The sequence below is a fragment of the Rhinoraja longicauda genome, chromosome 17, assembly GCF_053455715.1.
Source record: "Rhinoraja longicauda isolate Sanriku21f chromosome 17, sRhiLon1.1, whole genome shotgun sequence".
Lineage (NCBI taxonomy): Eukaryota > Metazoa > Chordata > Chondrichthyes > Rajiformes > Arhynchobatidae > Rhinoraja > Rhinoraja longicauda.
This window is the reverse complement of record NC_135969.1, coordinates 41,347,942-41,371,865: the sequence shown is the minus strand read 5'-3', so window position 1 is coordinate 41,371,865 and position 23,924 is coordinate 41,347,942. Positions and strand designations below refer to the sequence as shown.

General features: G+C 44.8%; 1 protein-coding gene across 9 annotated transcripts in view; it reads right to left on the bottom strand.

The window, feature by feature from the left end:
* The window catches only part of cadpsa (Ca2+-dependent activator protein for secretion a), a 316,059-nt gene that overhangs the window by 118,030 nt on the left and 174,105 nt on the right, over nucleotides 1-23,924 (bottom strand). For all 9 annotated transcript variants that reach the window (XM_078414567.1, XM_078414568.1, XM_078414562.1 and 6 more), the window contains exons 10-12: nucleotides 16,558-16,624; nucleotides 6,823-6,931; nucleotides 4,223-4,435 (exon numbers count right to left, since the gene is read on the bottom strand). In XM_078414567.1, the coding sequence (XP_078270693.1) occupies nucleotides 4,223-4,435; nucleotides 6,823-6,931; nucleotides 16,558-16,624 (389 nt within the window). The remainder of the gene's footprint in view (nucleotides 1-4,222; nucleotides 4,436-6,822; nucleotides 6,932-16,557; nucleotides 16,625-23,924) is intronic.

Below are 23,924 nucleotides of genomic sequence, written 5' to 3'. Positions count from 1 at the left end.
TCGTGACACATTCAAATTGCAGCCTTCCCAGAGATAGTTACTTTTACTCATGAAAGAAAGACACAAAGTGCTGGAGTAACTCAGCCGGTCAGGCAGCATCTCTGGAGGACATGGGTTGGTGACGTTTCGGGACTTACACTTATTTCTCCCCTGCCCCCCTCTCCTTCCACCCACATTCCTTCCTCCGCCTTCACCATTTGCAACTCTTCAATCATTTAATCTCACGACTTTGATCTTATAGAGGTGTATAAAATCAAGAGAGGATTAGATCGGGTCGATGCACAGAGTCTTTTGCCCAGAGTTGGGGAATGGAGGACCAGAGGACATAGGTTCAAAGTGAAGGGGGAAAATATTTAATAGGAATCTGAGGGGTAACCTTTTCACACACAGGGTGGTGGGTGGATGGAACAAGCTGCCAGAGGAGGTAGTTGAGGCTGGGACTATTGTTTAAAAGACAGTTAGACAGATACATGGATAGGACAGGTTTGGAGGGATATGGACCAAGCGCAGGCAGGCAGGACTAGTGTAGCTGGGACATGAAGGGCCTGTTTCCACACTGTAACACTCTATTACTATAATTTCTGTATCTTCATCTCTGGCCTTTGTCCAACTATCAACTCCCCCCGGTCCCCCCTTCACCTGCATCAACCTGTCACCCATCCCTTCTCTCCAGTGATGCTGCCTGTTCCGCTGAGTTACTCCAGCATTTTGTGACTATCACCTGCCAGGCTTTGTCCTGCCCTCCCCTCTCCTCCAGCTTTCATCCTCTACAATCAGTCTGAAGAAGGGTCCCAACCCGAAACATCACCTATCCATCTTCTCCAGAGATGCTGCCTGGCCTGCTGAGTTACTCCAGCCATTTGTGTCTTTTTTTTTTGTAAATGGGCATCTGCAGTTCCTTCTTTCTTTACTCTTCCTCTGAATTCAACCTCATTCAAAAAAGGAATGTCACTGCACCTCGGTACGGGTGACAATAAAGTACCATCGGAACATTAGGTTATTCCTTTATTGTTTTTTAATATTATTTTTCACTACTTTGCATTGCACCCCGATCCTGTGGTTTTGCACTAGTAGTTGCACTTTACGTTGTATTTATCTTCACTGAAAGTCTACTGTTCACTCTGTGAACTGGAAATCTCATTGCAGCCTGGTGAAAATGACAACAGACTAATCCGAAGGTAAAGGAAAAGAAACTGCAGATGCTGGTTTAAATCGAAGGTAGACACAAAATGCTGAAGTAACTCAGCAGGTCAGGCAGCATCTCTGGAGAGAAGGAATGGGTGACGTTTCAGGTCGAGACACTTCTTCAGTCTGACCCGAAACGTCACACATTCCTTCTCTCCTGAGATTCTGCCTGACCCGCTGAGTTACTCCAGCATTTTGTGTCTAATCTGAACGTGAATCGGAGTGTGGAAGATGTGCTAACGAGAGGGATACGAGGATGCGCATAGTGGGACTGGTAGGATGATTAGGGTGGGCGAGGGGGGGATGGGTGGTAGGGGGAGAGAGGGGAGGGGAGGGAATGCAGGAGTTACTTGAAATGAAAGATTACGTTCAACCATCATTAGGTCTTGTTCATCCTTCATCTGTGCAGTCACTACTCCACAGCGGCTACTGTTTAAGTAATTGTCTATTTAAAAATGCCCCCTGGTTACATCCATTCCTCTCTTTCCAATGCCTCTCTTGACACTATATTCCCAATATATCCGCGATACCTAACATTGGCTTCTTCATCTCCTCCGAATGTAAACACTCCACAAATAGCTTCGTTTCGTTTAGATACAGCCCGGAAACAGGCCCTTCGGCCCACCTGAGTCCACAGCGATCATCGATCACCCGTTCACACAAGTTCAATGTTATCCCATTTTCTCATCCACTCCCTACACACCAGGGGGCAATTTACAGAAGCCAATTAACCCACATACCCGCACGTCTTTGGGATGTGAGAGGGAACTGGAGCATCTGGAGGAAACTTGTGCGGTCACAGGGAGAACATGCAAACTCCACACAGAGGTCAGGATCGAAATCGAGCCTGTGGCGCGTTAGACTTTAGAGATTCAGCGCGGAAACAGGCCCTTTGGCCCCACCAACTCTGCGCAGACCAGCAATCACCCTGTACACTAGCACTATCCTGCCCACCAGGGACAGTTTATAATTTTTTAACCAAAGCCAATTAACCTACAAACCTATTTGGTATGTGGGAGGAAACCGGAGCACCCGAATAAAACGCACACAATCACAGGAGGAACGTCCAAACTCCATAAAGACAGCACCCATAGTCAGGATCAAACCCGGGTCTCTGGCAATGTAAGGCAGCAACTCTACCGCTGAGCTACTTTGCTGAGCAAAGAGGCACCAGTTTGCCCAATGGTCAGATGTTAAGCTATCAGAACATAAGACCTGGAATCCCATCTCTCTCCCTCTTGACTATTTTAAGGTGCACCAGGGTGAACAACCTGCTTCAGTATCTCATTCTGCAACACAGTGTGGAATTGTATTGGAATTCCCCCTGGAATTTTGCAATGTCAAAGGCCGTAGGTGCAAAAAAAGATGTTGTTTAAATAAAACTCTAAAAAGAACAGACTCTTGTAACAACCAGCAGAGGTCCATCAACAATAAACCTGAAACCAGCATGTGTTCCATTTGATAGGGGAGGAGAGTGGGGCAAGGTTGCTAAATGAATGAATGAAGGGAGGACATGATCTGCAGTACTGTACCCAAAATGGGAGTTTAGTTTAGTTTAGAGATACATCGCAGAAACAGGTCTTTCAGCCCAGCGATCCCCGCACATTAGCACTATCCTACACACACTGGGGACAATTTAGACTTATACCAAGCTAATTAACCTACAAACCTGTACGTCTTTGGAGTGTGGGAGGAAATTGAAGATGTCGGAGAAAACCCACGCGGTCACGGGGAGAACGTACAAACTCCATACAGACAGCACCCGTAGTCGGGACCGAACCCGGGTCTCTGGCGCTATAAGGCAGCAACTCTACCGCACTATGTTTATGTACAAGTGACGTTGATATCACATTCTGTCATCTCTATCTACTTCCGCCAGTGTCATATCATATCATATATATACAGCCGGAAACAGGCCTTTTCGGCCCTCCAAGTCCGTGCCGCCCAGCGATCCCCGTACATTAACACTATCCTACACCCACTAGGGACAATTTTTACATTTACCCAGCCAATTAACCTACATACCTGTACGTCTTTGGAGTGTGGGAGGAAACCGACGATCTCGGAGAAAACCCACGCAGGTCACGGGGAGAACGTACAAACTCCTTACAGTGCAGCACCCGTAGTCAGGATCGAACCTGAGTCTCCGGCGCTGCATTCGCTGTAAAGCAGCAACTCTACCGCTGCGCTACCGTGCCGCCCAGTCAAGTCAAGTCAAGTCAATTTTATTTGTATAGCACATTTAAAAACAACCCACGTTGACCAAAGTGCTGTACATCTGGTCACTGATACTCTGACAGCCAGGGCAATGCCCCCACCCACACCACTGTTTGTGTTGCCCAGAAGACTTTGAAACTAATCTGTGCACCCACAGTGGTAAAACACATCAACTATGGCCAACGTTGTAAAAGCAGTCAACGGAAGGGATCGCACTGGAAGGTAGGAAAATGTGATACCCATCCTGAAAGGGAGAGAGATAGGCCTGTTTGGACTAGCAACCAACACAAATGGCCCCTGGTTCCAGGTAGCTATTGACACAAATTATGGACCAGCTGCTAGAAGACGAGATAAAAAAGCAGAAACAATTCAAAATAATAATAAGCAAAGCAAAAACATTTAAAAAAAAGATAAGCAGGTATCTCTAAAAGGAAGCTCAACATAATTTGGCGTTACAGGGATCCTAGACAAGGTGTTGATCTAAATTGCAAACAGCATAAAACTGAGCAACAATTTGCAGCTTATCGGCACCAATAAGTTTCATGTAACTTTATGATTACAGGGTAGTCTGTCAAAACATGTTTTTCTACAAGCAGCAAAAAAAAACCTACAATAAAAATTAAATTTGGTAAATTTTCAGTTTAAATATTGATGTAGACACAAATGTTAAAAAAAATACCTGAGGGACATGGAAGCCCTTCCTGTGCTATCAGAACATAGAAACAAATATCCTCGTCTTTTGCCCTTTAACATTGTACCAAAAGAACAGTTCGTAACCATGCAGGGTGCACTTTTAAAGGAAATATGACGAACAACTTACAAAACTGGGAGATGGGTGCATCCAGCTGTGGGACATTTCCTCCCTTGGCGTTGAGTTTTTGGACTTGAGTTGGTGGGATGGGCTTGTGGGACTGACCGGTGGCACGGTACATGGCCTGAACCCAAAGGATGCGGTCTTGCTCGTCGTCGCTGGCGAAGATCACAGTGTCGCCTTCTTTAACGGCATTAAAGAATGATCGACCACCCTCCAGGCCTGCAGGATAAATCATTTAACAACTGAATGAGAAGACTGCATTTCTATCTCAGCAGACAATAAATACATCTTTTAGCACAGGGGAAAGACATAGAAACATAGAAACATAGAAAATAGGTGCAGGAGTAGGCCATTCGGCCCTTCGAGCCTGCACCGCCATTCAATATGATCATGGCTGATCATCCAGCTCAGTAACCTGTACCTGCCTTCTCTCCATACCCCCTGATCCCTTTAGCCACAAGGGCCACATCTAACTCCCTCTTAAATATAGCCAATGAACTGGCCTCGACTACCTTCTGTGGCAGAGAATTCCACAGACTCACCACTCTCTGTGTGAAGAAATGTTTTCTCATCTCGGTCCTAAAAGACTTCCCCCTTATCCTTAGGCTGTGACCCCTGGTTCTGGACTTCCCCAACATCGGGAACAATCTTCCCGCATCTAGCCTCTCCAACCCCTTAAGAATTTTATATGTTTCTATAAGATCCCCCCTCAGTCTTCTATATTCCAGCAAGTCTAAGCCTAGTCTATCCAGTCTTTCATCATATGAAAGTCCTGCCATCCCATGGATCAATCTGGTGAACCTTCTCTGTACTCCCTCTAAGGCTAGAATGTCTTTCCTCAGATTAGGATACCAAAACTGTACACAATACTCCAGGTGCGGTCTCACCAAGGCCCTATACAACTGCAGCAGAACCTCCCTGCTTCTATACTCAAATCTTGCTATGAATGCCAACATACCATTCGCTTTCTTCACTGCCTGCTGCACCTGCATGCTTTCTTTCAATGACTGGTGCACCATGACACCCAGGTCACGTTGCATCTCCCCTTTTCCTAATTGGCCACCATTCAGGTAATTGCTTTCCTGTTCTTGCCGCCAAAGTGGATAACCTCACATTTATCCACATTATACTGCATCTGCCATCGACATATATCTATTTATTCTTAAGGCCCCCGGTTTCGTGTAGCTGTTGTCAATTTCACAACCCCCCCACCCCCCTTCCAAAAGCCTCTTCTGGTTCATGTTGATTACTGCACAAACACCTCATAAGTGGTTATCTTGCTCACACACATGCCAAAATGTTAGGGTAGCACTTTAAAACAATACTTTGTAAAATTCACAATGATAACACGACGGAATCCATTGTGCACGGTGCACGTAAGTAAATGAAAACATATCCCGATTGAAAGATGTAGAGAATTGTGTGACACGTACAATAGACATCATTTACTGAATAGATTTTGACAACTGCGCAGCATTTAGCAATATTAAAGGGCGGCACAGTGGCACAGCTGGTAAGGCCGCTGCATCACAGCGCTGGAGACCCAGGTACAATCTTGGGTCTCGGGTGCTGTCTGTGTGGAGTTTGCACGCTCTCCCAGTGAGCGCGTCGGTTTCCTCCGGGTGCTCCGGTTTCCTCCCACATCCCAGAGACGTGCAGGTTTGTCGGTTAATGGGCCCTCTGTAAAATTGCCCCCGAGTGGGTAGGAAGTGGCTGTGTAAGTGGGATAACATGGAACTAGTACGAACGGGTGATCGACGGTCAAAGTCAACTCCGCGGGCTGGCGGGCCTGTTTCCACGCTGCAACTTTCAAAACTAAGCACACGACTATGTTATAATCCTTCCATATTTACAACACTTGTTCTAATTCTGAACTGTAATAAATATTATTGTTGTTATTTTGATTATTATTAAATTTTATTATTATTGGGGATGATAGTATTTAAAGCACAGCTTTAACAGTTTGATATCTATGACAAGTTTAAACTGTGCCTTGGTCCACATTTGCCACAGAGATTATCCGCAGTTTATTCAGTAAATCATCAAGTGAACATATAATAATATAACACATTGCTGAGCGACTCCACTCCATTCTGAACCCAGACGCAGTCTAAACACGGTGACATCACATCACGTCATCTCCACAGCCGATCAACTTTCGGTTTAATTCTATACTGATTTGGCTTTTTGAAACATATTAATATGGTTTAGCATAGTTTAGAGATACAGCGCGGAACAGGCCCTTTGGCCCGCTGAGTCCGTGCCGACCAGCAATCACCCAAACACTGCCACTATCCTACACACAAGTGGCAATTTACAAATTTTTTAAACCGGAGCCAATTATCCTACAAACCTGTATGCCTTTGGAGTGTGGGAGGAAACCGGAACACCTGGAGAAAACCCACGCGGTCAAGGGGAGAACGTACAAACTCTGTGCAGACAGCACCCGTAGTCAGGATCGACCCCTAGTCTCTGGCGCTGTAAGGCAGCAACTCTACCGCTGTGCCACCGTGCCGCCCCGAAGTAACATAGTCACGTGTTGTGGTATCACCATTTTAGATGTCAATGCTGAAGCCATCTAATGGCTGTGGAGTGAAGTCTTTCACCTGGCTGTGGGTCTGTGTAATCCACTGTGTATCCATCCAGTTGCAGCAATTCTTGAGGCTCAGCCTTCTTCTCCCGATAACTGCACATTGCAAACGTGTACTGGCTGACCTAGACACATCACAAACACAAAAACACAAATGATGGCAATTCTGCTTTGCACCCAAGTTCCACGACAATATCTACACTTTGTTGAAATCCTCTTGAGCAAGCATTGAGATATCCTTCCCACTATCAGCTTTACCCCTATGTCTGGCATGTCCCCAACAACTCTCACCAACTTCTACGGATGTGCTGTAGAAACCATTTTATCCAGATGCATTACAGCATGGTTTGGGAACAGCTCCATCCAAGAGCGCAGGAAATTGCAGAGAATTGTGGGCGCAGCCCAGACCATCACACAAACCAACCTCCCTTCCATTGACTCCATTTACACCTCACGCAGCCTCGGCAAGGCCAGCAGCATAATCAAGGATGAGTCGCACCCCGGCCACTCCCTCTTCTCCCCTCCCCCATTGGGCAAAAGGTTTAGAAGTGTGAGAACGCACACCTCCAGATTGAGGGACAGTTTCTTCTCAGCTGTTGTCAGGCAACTGAACCATCCTGCCAACCACTAGAGAGCGGTGCTGGTCGACTAATCTGCCTCATCGGAGACCCTCGGATTATCTTTGATCGGACTTTACTGGCATTATCTTGCACTAAACGTTATTCATGTTATTCCCTTTACCCTGGATCTGTACACTGTGGACGGCTAGATTGTAATCATGTGTGGTCTTTCCACTGACCGGGACACGTGACAATAAACTGAAACTCATACGATTGGAAATTTAATACGTGTTGCTTGTGACATTGGCAGCAATGGATGTGTGCGGGTGATCAGGAAAGATTCTCACTAATGATGTGTACTTAGAAAGAAATCCTGACAATTAATTAGTTGCTTCCTTAAAATTAATGAAGCACAAACACAAAACAGATGGGATGAGATGTGTTTTAATTGAGAAAGTTGACCTGCAATAGTACCATTTCCTTTTAAACATAGGTTTTGAAACTGAAGAATGATTTCAATATCTTTCAATATGGGCATTCAAGCTGTATCACTTTTGTAGCCAATTTACATCGCCACTCTCCCAACTTTGATGTTGGTTATCAGATATTTGTCAGAGTGTGGAGTTTGTCAGTGCAAATTGGGCGAACAGCACCTCATATTTTGCTTGGGCAGCTGACACCCCAGCGGTATGAACATTGACTTCTCTGGCTTCAAGTAGCCATTGATTTCCCCCTCTCTCCATCCCCTCCCCTTTCCCAGTTCTCCGACCAGTCTTACTGTCTCCGACCACATTTCATCTCTGTAACGCCCACTTCCTTGACATCAGTCTGAAGAAGGGTCGCAACCCGAAACATTACCCATTCCTTCTCTCCAGAGATGCTGCCTGCCCCACTGAGTTACTCCAGCATTTTGTTTCTATCTTCGATTTAAACCAGCACCTGCAGTTCTTTCCTACACATCGGATGTTGCTAGTTTGTTGGGTGTAATTTAGTGGCCTTGGGATAAATCTCGTGTACGTTCTTGGCCAGGTTGGAAATGTCATAGAGGACATAGCTTTAAGGTGAGAGGGATAAAGTTTAATGGAGATGTGCGGAACAAGTTTTTTATACAGAGGATGGTGGGGGACCGAAAAGCACTGCCAGGGGTGGTGAAGGAAGCAGATACTGGATGGTGGGGGCTTTTAAAAGAGTTTTAGATAGACAATAGGCAATAGACAATAGGTGCAGGAGTAGGCCATTCGGCCCTTCGGGCCAGCACCGCCATTCAATGTGATCATGGCTGATCATTCTCAATCTGTACCCCGTTCCTGCCTTCTCCCCATACCCCCTCACTCCGCTATCCTTAAGAGCTCTATGTAGCTCTTTCTTGAATGCATTCAGAGAATTGGCCTCCACTGCCTTCTGAGGCAGAGAATTCCACAGATTCACAAGTCTCTGACTGAAAACGTTTTTCCTCATCTCCGTTCTAAATGGCCTACCCCTTATTCTTAAACTGTGGCCCCTGGTTCTGGACTCCCCCAACATTGGGAATATGTTTCCTGTCTCCAATGTGTCCAACCCCTTAATAATCTTATACGTTTCGATAAGATCCCCTCTCATCCTTCTAAATTCCAGTGTATACAAGCCTTGTCGCTCCAGTCTTTCAACGTATGACAGTCCCGCCATTCCGGGAATTAATCTAGTAATAGGCACATGGATCCATGGGAATGGAGGGGTATAGATCAGGAACAGGCTTATGCGAGTGGAAAACACTAGAGGGCGTAGCTTTAAGGTGAGAGGGGCAAAGTTTAAAGGAGATGAGCGGGGCAAGTTTTTTTTTTACACAGAGAGTAAGTAGTATGTGCCTGGACTGTGCTGCCGAGCGTGGTGGTGGAGGCAGATACCAGGACGTTTTTTATGAGGCTTTTAGATAGGCACACACATACAAAGGGATATGGATCAAGTGAAGAAAGCCAATGGAATGTTGGCCTTCATGACAAGAGGAGTTGAGTATAGAAGCAAAGAGGTCCTTCTGCAGTTGTACAGGGCCCTAGTGAGACCACACCTGCAGTACTGTGTGCAGTTTTGGTCTCCAAATTTGAGGAAGGACATTCTTGCTATTGAGGGCGTGCAGCGCAGGTTTACTAGGTTAATTCCCTGAATGGCGAGACTGTCATATGTTGAAAGACTGGAGCGACTGGGTTTGTATGCACTGGAATTTAAAAGGATGAGAGGGGATCTTATTGAAACACATATGATTATTAAGAGATTGGACACGCTAGAGACAGGAAACATGTTCCAAATGTTGGGGGAGTCCAGAACCAGGGGTCAGTTTAAGAATAAGGGGTAGGCCATTTAGAACGGAGATGAGGAATAACTTTTTCCTCAGAGAGTTGTAAATCTGTGGAATTCTCTGCCTCAGAAGGCAGTGGAGGCCAATTCTCTGGATGCTTTCAAGAGAGAGTTAGAGCTCTTAATGATAGCGGAGTCAGGGGGTATGGGGAGAGGGGAGGAACGGGGTACTGATTGTGGATGATCAGCCATGATCACATTGAATGGTGGTACTAGCTCGAAGGGCCGAATGGCCTACTCCTGCACCTATTGTCTATTGGTATCATGTTTGGCATGGACATTGTGGGCCAGTGGGCCTGTTCCTGTGCTGTGCTGTGTTGCACGTTCTCGTTCACGTTCCTTGCTGCAGACTATGCCTCCTGATCAAGGATGAGGGACAAAAGCTGATCGGAACAAGCAGTGGATGAAATAACTTTGCAAAGGAGCAAACGAAAGAGGGAAATCAGCAACAACCAAAAATGTATTTGTTACTTCAAGAAAGCACACACGGAAAGGTGCAGTTAAGAAATTGTCAGATAAAAATTGCCATCATAAAGATTCTTCTGAATATCAGTCATAATCTGTGCTGTAAACAGTGGGTCTAAGTGGCAAAGACTAAGGAGGGGTCATGAGCTATTATCTACCTCACTAGAGACGCTCGGACTATCTTTATTCGGACTTTATCTTGCACTGAACGTTATTTCCTTTATCATGTATCTGTACAGTGTGGACGGCTCGATTGTACTCTGCTGACTGGTTAGCACGCAACAAAGGCTTTTCACTGTACCTCGGTAAATGTGGCAATAAACTAAACAAAAACAACAACAAAAAATAAGCCCTTGCAAACAAATGGTGAGTTTTCTATTAAATAAGGCACAAAGTGCTGCAGTAACTCAGCGGGTCAGGCAGTATCGCTGGAGAACATGGATAAGTAACACTTCAGGTTGGGACGTTTTTTCAGTCCGAAAAAGGGTCCCATCTCGAAACGTCCCACATCCATGCTCTCCAGAGATGTTGCCTGACCAGCTGAGTTACTCTAGCACTTTGAGTCATTTTTCTGCAGACCAACACCTGGAGATCCTTGTTTCTTTCTCTCTAACTCTTAATTCCACCTCATTCAAAACGGGAATTTCACTGCACCTAGGCACATGTGATAACAAGGTGCCATCGAACCTAAGATAGACGCAAAAAAAGCTGGATAACTCAGCGGGTCAGGCAGCATCTCTGGAGAGAAGGAATAGGCGACGTTTCGGGTCGAGACCCTTCTTCAGGCACCATTGAACCATTTGGTTTTCGGGTCAGGCTACCTCTTCAGACAGAAGCTGGTGTGTAAACTAGCATCTGCAGTTCCTTGTGTCTGAATTTTCGATTTCTTTCACAAATGCTGCACAGAAATATCTGTATCCTATTAAATATATCAAGGTGACAGAGTTCTCAGCCACGTATAGTGTTCACCTATTGAATTGCTTTGAGGATGGTTCTGCTCGGGTTGTGAATGGCCCCACGGAATAGTGTTGGGCTGTAGCCTTTGCCGATGTTCTATCATTCAGAACAGACAAGGTTCGGAGTGACACCCTGTCATAAACAATGTGAGCCATCTCGGTACCAGTCACATTGAAGCAATCCCAAACCTCAGTGATGAGTCCCGCTGTTGCCAGAGTCGCTGCAAATGGCAGCTCTCACTCCTCCTGCCTCGTTCCTGGGTGACACGATGAATTCCATGACAAGTTCTTGATGCAAGCCATTGAGCTGCAGGGTCCGTGCGCCTCTATACGCCTTCAGGAGGCCATCAGGCTGCATCAGACCCCAGCCACGATCTGGCAGTGAAGCTTTTGGATTGTCTGAGAGGAAAGGTTGTTAGAAAGCACAGGATTGTCCCTGCTTTAGGCTAATGCCTTCCACAATGATCCGCAGAGATGTTCCAAGCAGAACGATCAACCTCCGCTGTTTGTCATGTCCTTTGGAAAACAATCGCATTTTCCAGTTATTTTTCTTCTTTTTCTTTAATGTGGTTCTTACTGTACTATTGTGGCCACAACTAATTCCTTTAAGGAAGTCTAAAGATGGCACTGTGGTGGTGCAGCGGTGGAGTTCAATCCTGACTACGGGTGCTGTCTGTATGGAGTTTCTGCGTTCTCCCCGTGACCACGTGGGTTTTCTTCGGGTGCTCCGGTTTCCTCCCACATTCCAAAGACGTACAGGTTTGTAGGTTAATTGGCTTGGTATAATTGTAAAAAAATGTTCCTAGTGTGTGTAGATGAGAGCTAATGTGCAGGGTTTGCTGGTCGGTGTGAACTTGGTGGGCCAAAGGGGCTGTTTACACATGGTTAAAGGATAACCTTTCTATGCTCCATGTTGTAATGGTTGAACATAGAACAGTACAACACAGGAACAGGCTCTTTAGCCCACAATGTTCGTGTTAAACACTATGCCAAATTAAACTAATCTCCTCTGCCTGCACATGATCCACATCCCTCCATTCCATGCATATCCATATGCCCTACTAAAAGGAAGACACAGAATGCTGGAGTAACTCAGCGGGTCAGGCAGCATCTCGGGAGAGAAGGAACGGGTGACGTTTCGGGTCGAGACCCTTCTTCAGACTGAACCCGAAGAACCCGAAACGTCACCCATTCCTTCTCTCCCGAGATGCTGCCTGACCCACTGAGTTACTCCAGCGTTTTGTGACCACCTGCCCTTCTAAAAGCCTCTTAAACATCACCATTAGAACGGGTGTCAGGGGTTGTGCGGTGAAGGCAGGAGAATGGGGTTGAGAGGGAAGGATAGATGAGCCATGACTGAATGGCGGAATAGACTTGATGGGCCGAATGGCCTAATTCCGCTCCTAGAATTTAAGAACTTATGAACCACCGTATGCCTCCACCACCACTACCACCACCCCTGGCAGCACATTCCAAGCACTCCCCACCCTCAGTGGGGAAAAAAAACTTGGACCTCACATCTCCTTTAAACTTTAGCCCCTCTCTTATGCTTTTATTGTTGGACTGTGGGTGACTGAATTTCGTCCAATATTGGATGACAAATAAAGCTATCTTGAATCTTGAATCTAAAGCTTGAAGCTATGTGCTGTAGTCCTTTAAAAAAAGCTGTGAAAAGAACATTGCAGAACAACTAATTTTGACAATTAAGTACTAGAAATGATCACTGTAAGGGAACCTCAGCTGCTGTGAAGAGGAGACAAGTGGTACTTACTCTAAACACACTGTGGAAAGGGAAACATATAATCAATAGGAACACAGAAAAAAATCACAGCGATTCCAAGAATACAAATGGACCTGAGTATAAAAAATCAAAGGGGAGAAACAGCAAAAAATAGCTACGTAAAATAAACATTTACTAAGAAATGTCCATAAATCATTAAATTATAGAATGTAATAATATTATGAATATATCATAATACATTGTACTGGATAAGAAAAAGCAGCACGAAAATCACATCAGCAAAATGAAAACAGGCGAAATTCTTCATATTAACCTAATCTTATAGGAAAATGAATGATGGAGGCACCCAATTCTCTTAAAGGCCTGGATCGAGTGGATGTGGAGATGATGCTTCCAGTAGTGGGAGAGTCTCGGACCAGAGGGCACAGCCTCAGAATAAAAGGATGTGCCTTTGAAATTGAGATGAGGTGGAATTTCTTTAGCCAGAGGGTGGTGAATCTGTAGAATTCATTGCCACAGGCATTGGTGGAGGCCAAGTCAATGGGTATTTTTAAAGTGGAAATTAAAGGGTTTTTGCTTGGTAAGGGTGTCAATGGTTATAGGAAGGGAATGGGGTTGAGAGGGAAAACCAAATCAGCCACGATCGAATGGCGAAGCAGATACGATGCGCCGAATGCTTTAATTCTGCTGAAAAAGAGACTCAACCCGAAACGTCACCCATTCCTTCTCTCCAGAGATGCTGCCTGTCCCGCTGAGTTAGTCCAGCATTTTGGGTGTCTATCTTCGCTTTAATTCTGCCCCCCGTGCCTTATGGTTTTATGAAGGTCCTCAAAAATGGGGAAAAGAATTGTACTGATGGAGGAGATACGACAAACGAAAATGTTGGAAGCCGTCAATGAGATGTGACTCAAAAGCGTGCTTTTCATCCACAGAGTGCTTGACATAAACGGATTGCAGACTCCTGATAAATCAGTTCATTGACATTACTGCCGAGTGCTCTCCACTCAATCGCCACTGCAGATAGAGCACGCACACTTGAGTAAAGTGACAATGTGAAAACGTGATCAAATTGTTTTTTCAAGGGTGCCATTTTAAGGTGGAGAAACCCAGCCTATTTATTGACACCCCGTGAAGAGCTCAACTTTGACCGTCATCATTTTTAGCTAATGGGGAATCAATTAGCAGGTACCAGTTTGTTTCAATAAAAGATAAACGCACTTTAACCAGTCTGATTCATGATGCACACTTCTATTTCTGGTAGCTACATAATAAATAACTAGTAAAAATTAATAATTATGCAATGCGTTTAGAATACAGAACATAGAACAGGAGCAAACCCTTTGGCCCAATATCATGGTGGCAAGTTAAATTAATCTCCTCTGCCTATCCATGATCCATATCACTCCATATACGTGTGCCCATCTAAAAGCCTCTTAAACGTCACTATTGAAACATCCACCCCAGGCAGCGTGTTCCAGATAGCCACCACTCTGTTTAAAATCTTGCCCTGCACGTCGCCTTTAAATGTTGCCTCTCTCACGTTAAATCTATACTCTCTAGCCTTTGGCATTTCCACCCTGGGAGAAAGGTTCTGGCTGCATACTCTATTGAAGCATCTCGTAATTTTAGATAATTCCAACAGGTATCCCCTCTGCCCTCGACGTTCTAGGGAAAACCAGAGGACGTATTCTTGGTGAATAAACTGAAGAGGGATATTAGTCCTTTCTTTGGACTGATAGTGAAACGTCCTTGGCAATAATTTTAAAGTACCATTCGGCATGGTCATGAAACTTGCTTGTGAGAAATGAACAAACTTGTCAAGAAAATATCACCAGTTCATTATAGTAACTCAGTGCTTCCACCTGCTGTTCATTATATACCACTGCATATATGCAATTGCAGAGAAATGTGGACGCAGCTCAGAACATCATACAAACCAACCTCCCTGAAGAAGGGTCTCGAACTGAAACGTCACCCATTCCTTCTATCCAGAGATGCTGCCTGTCCCGCTGAGTTACTCCAGCATTTTGTGTCTATCTCCCTTCCATTGGCTCCATCTACACCTTGGCAAGGCCAGCAGCATAATCAAGGACAAGTCTCACATCGGTCATTCCCTCTTCTCACCTCTCTCATCAGGCAAGAGGTACGGAAGTATGAAAACGCACACCTCCAGATTCAGTGACAGTTTCCCCCCCCAGCCCTCATCAGGCAACAGAACCATCCTATCACCAACTGGAGAGCGGTCCTAACCTACCATCTATTTAATTGGAGACCAGTGGACTATCTTTAATCGGACTTTGCTGGACTTTACCTTGCACTAAATGTTATTTCCTTTAGCCTGTATCTGTACACTGCGGACAGCTTGATTGTAAACATGTATTGTGTCACTGCTGACTGGATAGCACACAGTGCACCTCGGTACACGTGACAATAAACTAAACTATACATTGCAGGCCGATTCAATAAATGCTTTCTTTCAGTGCAGAACACTTTTAGTGTAGCCCAGTCCTTCCCGCCATTTACCAGAGTCGCTGCCTCAAATAGGCAGCCAGCATCATCAGAGACCCACACCACCCTGGCCACACACTCATTTCACCCCTGCCATCGGGAAGAAGTTCCAGGAGCCTGAAAACTGTAACGTCCAGGTTCAGGAACAGCTTCTTCCCTGCAGCCATTCGGCTATTAAACACAACAACCTCAAATAACCTCTGAACTACATAGACTATTATTGTTATTATTGCACTATTATTGTTTGTTTTTGTTGTGTGTACGTATGTGTGTGTATATATATATATATATATATATATATTTATATATATGTGTGTGTGTGTGTGTGTGTATTTGTGAGGTAGACACAAAATACTGGAGTAACTCAGTGGGTCAGGCAGCATCTCTGGGGAGAAGGAATGGGTGACGTTTCGGGTCGAGACCCTTCTTCAGATTGAACTACACACCCTGAACTTATTTTTTCTCTCTTGTTTATTATATTGTACAGTGTACTATGTTTACACATTCTGTTGTGCTGCAGCAAGGAAGAATTTCATTGTTCTATCTGGGACATATGACAATAAAACACTCTTGACTCTTGACAAAGTGCTGGACTAACTCAGTGGGTCAGGCTGCATCTCTGGAGGTCTTTTAGTGCCTCAGTTTGTGCGTAGCCTGAATGTACACTGAAGCAAGTGCATCGTATAACGCAGTGGGACAGGAAGAAAAGAACATGGAGCACAGCACAGTACAGCACAGGAACAGGCCCTTCGGCCCACAATGTCTGTGCCGAACATGATGCCAAGAGCACCCATTCTTCCCTTCCTGCACGTGATCCATAAGCCTCCATTGCCTGCTTGTCCATCCGACTATCTAAAAGCATCTTATACAGTATCTGCTTCCACCACCACCCCTGGCAACATGTTCCAGGCACCCACCAATCTCCGTAAAAAACTTGCCCAACACATCTTTCTAAAACTTTACCCCTTTCACCTTACGGCTATCCACTCTGGTCTTTGACATTTCCACCTCGGGGAAAACATTTGAACTTTAAGCTTTGCCCCTCCAGGTATTTAGCAATAAAAAATCAGAAATAATTTAAAGAAATGATCAATTACCTCCAAAACTATCTGTCAATAATTTTGCATTCTGCTTCATTAATTCATGTACTTAATTCCAAAGAGGAATCCAGTCAAATACGCCTCACTTACCTGCACCAGAACAAAGAACCTCTTCTTCCATCTTTTCCAAACATTTTTACCTATTGTCCATAAGTACCTAGAAGAAAGGAAGAAGCAAAAGTTCAGAAAGACATAGAAAAATCATAATTATTACACGTTTAACATGCACTTTATTTTAAGTGCAAAGAAAGTCCTCAACTAGGGTGTGCACATTTACTGAGCAAATAAAATAAATAGGTTCTGTGGAATTGTAAAGGACAATGTTATACAATGTACTGCAGAATATATTGTTACGCTCTGCACCATTTAACCAAGTCTGCTCCTGTCATACCAACAGAAGATGTACAGAGGGATCTTGGGGTCCAAGTGCAAAACTTCCTAAAGGTATCAACACAACCAAACTATTAAATAAAGCAAATCACTTTGATCTGCTAATCTCAGATCAGGAGTCTCCATTCAAATGAATGAATTGGTTAGCACACAAGCTTTTCACTGTACCTCGGTACACGTGACAATAAACTAAACTGAATGGGTGTTTGCATCCAACATCAGAGAGAGGAGGAGAGAGAGGAGGGAGAGAGAGGAGAGAGTGAAGGAGAGAGAGCAGGAGAGACAGAAAGAGAGAGAGAGAGAGAGAGAGAGAGAGAGGGAGGGAGGGAGAGGGAGAGAGAGGTAGGGAGGGAACGAAAGAGAGGGAGAGAGAGGAAGAGAGAGAGAGGGAGAGTTGGAATGAGAAAGAGGGAGAGAGAAAGAAAGAGAACGAGGAAGAGACAATGAGGGAGAGAAACAAAACAAGAGAGCACAAAAGGGAGCGAGAGAGAGAGAGAGAGAGAGAGAGAGAGAGAGAGAGAGAGAGAGAGAGAGAGAGAGAGAGAGAGAGAGAGAGAGAGAGAGAGAGAGAGAGAGAGAGAGAGAGAGAGAGAGAGAGAGAGAGAGAGAGAGAGAGAGAGAGAGAGAGAGAGAGAAACAGAAAAGGAGAGAATGAGAAAGAGAGAGAAGGGAGCATGAGAGTGCAAGAGCGAGAGAGAGGGAGAGAAAGAGTGACAGAGAGAGTGATACAGCTATGATTCCTAAACTTGAACTATTTGAATTGTTTGGTGGTGTACAAGAGGTGAGGTTGCGTGGAAGGTCAGATGTTAAACGCACGGCCTGGTGACTTGCTGCCCGTGATTGGGACCCGGCTGGAGATGAGCAGGAGTTTGGCACTCATGCAGAAAACACCGGGCAAGGAGGAGAGCTCACTCTGAGGAATGCCACACACCAGGGGAATGGTTCCACAAGTCGCCTGCCTGCACGGATATCCATCATTCCTGAGATGAGTGAATATTAATTTGCCACAACTTGTTGATGGCCAAATAAAGGCCTGGACGTAGAGGGATCTTTCCACACCTCGGTCAATGCAGTGGGTAACACAGTCTGCACCAGCAGGATGGTGCAGGGTTTGGGGTAGGGGCAGCAGTAGTGTTGCTGCCTTACAGCGCCTGAGACCCGGGTTCGACCCTGACTACGGGTGCTGCCTGTACGGAGTTTGTACGTTCTCTCAGTGACGTGTATTTTCTCCTGGTGCTCCATTTTCCTCCCGCACTCCAAAGAGGCAGCATTTCCATCAGATTCTGTGTTGCTACATTTGAAACCTCAGCCAACTTCTAGGTTGAGAAGGGTCTCGACCCAAAACATCACCCATTCCTTCTCTCCTGAGATGCTGCCTCAGCCGCCGAGTTACTCCAGCATTTTGTGTCTACCTTCTAGGTGAACCAACATCAACATCTGCTGCCCCACAGCACCAGAGGCCCCGGTTCAATCCTGACCTCAGCTGCTGTATGTGTGGAGCCTGCACGTTCTCCCTGACCACGTGGGTTTCCTCCAGGTGCTCCAGTTTCTTTCCACATCCCAAGGACACATCGCACAGTGAACCGGCACAGATCTACTTGCACTTTATTCTGTTTTAAAACTGTTCCAATTTGTTTAATTGGGTTGTTTAAATTAATTTATTCACAAAATGCTGGAGTAACTCAGCAGGTCAGGCAGCATCTCGGGAGAGAAGGAATGGGTGACGTTTCGTGTAATACTGACTAGCTAATTAATTTATTGCATCGTATGGGAGGCGCATTCCCAATCTCGTTGTACCCCTGTACAATGACAATAAAGATATATTGTATTGTATTGTTTGTAGGTTAATGGGCCTCAGCAAAACTGCCTCCAGTGTGTAGGATGTGGATGTGACAATGAGATAACATAGAACTAGTGTGAATGGGTGTTCGATGGTCGGCCTGGACTCGGTGGGCTGAAGGGCCTGTTTCCATGCTGGATCCCTAAACTAAACTAAACTAAACTAAACTAAACTGAACTAAATTAAAATAAACTAACCCCAGTTAATGATGCCTTGGAAAAGACAAAGAATCTGACTTTGACTGTTAGCCCATACTGAAGTGAAGAGTAGTAAACTTAAAAGTTCACTTCAAAAGAAAGGATTTTCCTTGAGATACTAAAATCACAGCAAAAAAGATACATATTTCAACACTGTCACGTAACCATCATTTATTTCTGGCAAATACATTGCATCTTGGGTTTACGGGAAGGAATCCTTAAAGAAAGGATGGATTTATTGAGGATTTCGCAATGCCAGTACTTGAAGCTGAAATCTGTGCAGTGCAGATTTTCTCTACAGGGGATTTTCACTGGAGATAAAACATATTCAGCCACTGAGGCTGTTAACGAACTCATTGGAAACTCCTGAAGTGGTACTTTAATTGGTTGGGCAGATGTGGGGCGCATTACCATGCACTCCCCCTGCCAAATATCCAAGGGTATTGTTGCATTCAGCACAACGTTCATATTCAGAGATGTAACCATGGGGATGGCAGAGGTGGAAAACATTCTGCAGCAAGCAAGGCATCAGACAAACAGGGCATTCTCCATCGCACAAACCAACCTCCCTTCCATTGACTCCATCCACACCTCGCGCTGCCTCGGCAAGGCCAGCAGCATAATCAAGGACCAGTCGCACCCCGGCCACTCCCTCTTCTCCCCTCTCCCATCGGGCAAAAGGTACAGAAGTGTGAAAACGCACACCTCCAGATTCAGGGACAGTTTCTTCCCGGCTGTTATCAGGCAACTGAACCATCCTACCACAACCAGAGAGCAGTCCTGAACTACCATCCACCTCATTGGAGAGCCTCGGATGATCTTTGATCGGACTTTACTGGTTTTATCTTAGACTAAACGTTATTCACGATATTCCCTTTATCCTCTACCTGCACAATGTGAATGGCTCAATTATAATCACCTTTTCTCTTTCCACTGACTGGTTAGCACGCGACAAAAAGCTTTTCACTGTACCTCGGTACACGTGACAATAAACTAATGACTTAGGAGCCACTTTCTGAAGGACAGACCCTTCACTAAATGCCATCTGCCCTATTTATTAATATTCCTCTCTTAGTCTGCACTGAGCGACAAAGAGAAAAAGAGGCATGCATTTCACCAGCTCGGGATACCTCAAAGGGTGGCCAGAGCCTGTGTCAATGGAGCCCATAAAACTCGACGTGGGAGACCACCGTGAGGAGAGGGGGGTGGGGGGAGAGAACAAATGAGGACCCGGCGTGGGGAGACCGCGATGAGGGGGGTGGGGGGAGAACAAAGGAGGTCCTGGGATGGGATACTTTGTAACACTGCCGGCGCCCTTTATGTGGTGACTCTTTGCATACGTTGGACAATAGACAATAGGTGCAGGAGGAGGCCATTCGGCCCTTCGAGCCAGCACCGCCATTCAATGTGCTCATGGCTGATCATTCTCAATCAGTACCCCGTTCCTGCCTTCTCCCCATACCCCCTGACTCCGCTATCCTTAAGAGCTCTATCCAGCTCTCTCTTGAATGCATTCAGAGAATTGGCCTCCACTGCCTTCTGAGGCACAGAATTCCACAGATTCACAACTCTCTGACTGAAAAGGTTTATCCTCATCATCATTGGGTATGCAAACTACCAAATTTCACTGTGACAATAAAGTATTCATTCATTCATTCATTCAGTCATTCATGGCTTTCCAATCAACAAAGTACATTGGAAGTACCGTCACTGGTGTAGTGTGGGAGATGTGTCTGCCAAGCTCAGTCCAGTAATATTCTGCAGACAGCACCAAGAGCCTGGCTGATCATCTGTGTTTTCTGTGGGAAACTATGGATAACTCTCGTGATCTAGTGCAATGGACTCTTCAAGAGCCCAGAGTTAGGTCAAGAGAGTTTAATTGTCATTGTACCAACAACGGAACAATTTCATTTGTAGAGACGAAACTGTGGAATTTTCTGCCACAGAAGGCTGTGGAGACTGTCTATGGATATTTTTAAGGCAGAGATAGACAGACATTTAATTAGTACGGGTGTCAGGGGTTATGGGGAGAAGGCAGGAGAATGGGGTTAGGACGGAAAGATTGAATGGCGGAGTAGACGTGATGGGCCGAATGGACTAATTCTACTCCTGCTCCTATAATTTATGACCTTATTATAAGCACCTCATATTTCGATTGAGTGGCTTACAAACTAGCGGTATGAACATTGAATTCTCTCATTTAACTAACTTCATCCATCCACTAAGGGTGATGGGTGAATGGAACGAGCTGCTGGAGGATGTGGTTGAGGCAGGTACTATCGCAACGTTTAAGAAACATTAGACAGGTACATGCATAGGACAGGTTTAGAGGGATATAGGCCAAACACAGGCAGATGGGAGTAGTGTAGACAATAGACAATAGGTGCAGGAGTAGACCATTCGGCCCTTCGAGCCAGCACCACCATTCAATGTGATCATGGCTGATCATAGATAGACACAAAAACCTGTAGATGGGACATGTTGGTCGGTGTGGGAAGGTTGGGCCTGTTTCCACGCTGTATGGCACTATGACCCTCTATTATTCTAGGTCAGGCAGCATCCGTGAATGAAATACTGGCTGTTTCTTTTTTACACAGATGCTGAATATCTGCAGACTTTTCTGTTTTATTGTGGCTCATACATGTGGCTCTAAGGAAAAGGGAGATGATCAAAATAGTCTTTAGTTGCTCCATCCTTTTTAGGTGAATGAAACTGTGAATGAAAAGGTCAGAGGCAATATTCCTGATTTGTCTGGTTTTTATTTAGATTCAGCCCAGCAGTTTAGATTGAAATCTGATATTTTAGTTACCTCAACAATTGCAATTATTTCAACGTAATCATAATATTAAAAACTAAGAAAACTCGCCTGGACATTCCAAAAAAAAAAAGGTTGCTACAAAAGTGAACTTAAAATTCTGAATTATAATGTGAAGCTCATTGGAATTAATAACACAAATATCATCCATCTTTGGGTGACAAAATGACAGGATTGCTGACCTATTCATGAAAAGTAATCATATCATTCAAATATACAATTCACTGAGGCAGAAACAAAATGACTTTGGCAGGGCAGGAAGTGTCTGCATGATTGAAAAATTGGAAACAATTGATTCAGTGAATTTGATTTGAGGATTTAAGTGCATCAGGGCTTCCTCGGATGCTGGACAGACCAAGATTGCCCTCTGCTGGACGGAGAGAAGAAGAAATATCTTGTGTAGGAAGGAACTGCAGATGCTGGTTTAAAACGAAGATAGACACAAAAAGCTGGAGTAACTCTGTGGGTCAGGCAGCATCTCTGGAGAGAAGGAATAGGTGACGTTTCAGGTCGAGACCCTTCTTCAGACCCGATACTTCCCCTATAGTCAATAGTCGATTTATTTGTCACATACACATAAATGTGCAGTGAAATGAAAAATTACCCGCAGTTCAACAATAAGACCAATAAAAATAACCAATAAAAATATGCAATAACACATACAATCATAAACCAACACCAAACAAAAGAAACATCCATCACAGTGAGTCTCCTCCAGTCACCTCCTCACTGTGATGGAAGGCCAGAATGTATTTTTCTCTTCCCCTGCCGTCTTCTCCCGTGGTCAGGCTGTTGGAGTTGCCACTTCCTATTCCTTTTCTCTAGAGATGCTGTCTAACCCACTGAGTTACTCCAGCTTTTTGTGTCTATCTTCAGAATAAATATCTTCCTTGAGGAGCAGTGACGTCTAGTCCACCAGCACTAGTAGTAGTTTTAGAGATACAGCATGGAAACAGGCTATTCGGCCCGAGAGAGTCCATGCCAACCATCGATCATCCATTCTCACCATTTCTAAGTGATCCCACTTTCTCAACCACTCCCTACCTGCTCGGGGCAATTTTACAGAGGCCGATTAACCTGCAATCAAGCATGTCTTTGAGACGTGGGAGGAAATCCGCGTGGTCACAAGGGAAGAATGTGCAAACTCCACACAGACAGCACCCGAAGTCAGGAACGAACCCGGGTCTCTACCAACTGCACTACTGTGCCATCCTCAGCTGGAGGCCGAGTTGCAAAGATGCAAGCATATTTATATATTGCATTAACATCACTGATATCCAGTTTAATTTTCTCAGTAGCTTTTCGAGTACAGGAAATGCAGAAGAGGAGGCATAACACCTTTGAAAGTACACTTATATTAATCAACTTTATGTACACCAACTCAGTTCCCTCCCACCTCACAAAGGCATGTGGGTCTGTAGGTTAGTTGACCTCTGCAAATTGGTCCTAGTGTGTAGGGCATGGATGAGAAAGTGGGATAACATAGCAATGGTGTGAACAGGTGATCGATGGTCGGCGTGGACTCGATAGGCCGAAGGTTCTGTTTAACGCTGCAACTTTCAATCAATCAGTCAAAAACTCCCAGGAGATTAAAATGGGCATTAAAGAATCCTGATTTAAACTTACCACAGTTTATTTATCTCAATATTTATTCACACAGACATCCTCTAATAACACCATTGAAGAGCATTTCTTGTTCTATTAGGCATTCTGAAAGATGTCCACTGCCAAAAGGATTTGAATTCCAGACAAATGGTAGAAACGAGGAACTGCGGATGTTTTACAAAAAAGGACACAAAGTGCTGGAGTAACTCAACGGGTCAGGCAGCATCTCCGGAGAACATGGATAGGTGATGTTTCTGGTTGGGACCCTTCTTCCCGAACTGAAACGTCACCTATCCATGTTCTCCAGAGATACGGCCTGACTCGCGGAGTCACTTCAGCACTTTGTGTCCTTTTATCTAGATAAATGGTGCTAGTATTCTCCCCTCAAACCTCTAAATAAAAGTTTATAACATTCCTTCATGACCACTCTTGTTCTTTGGCATGTGGACAACTACGTGGAAAGGAAAGTAGTTCAAAGAACTGCAGATGTTGGCTTAATACACACAAGCACATAAAGTACTGGAGTAAACCCAACCCCAATTTCCCGTTACTATTTTTGAACTGGACATTGTTTCTTCTGGTGCTACATGCCTCTACTTCCTTAAAAGGC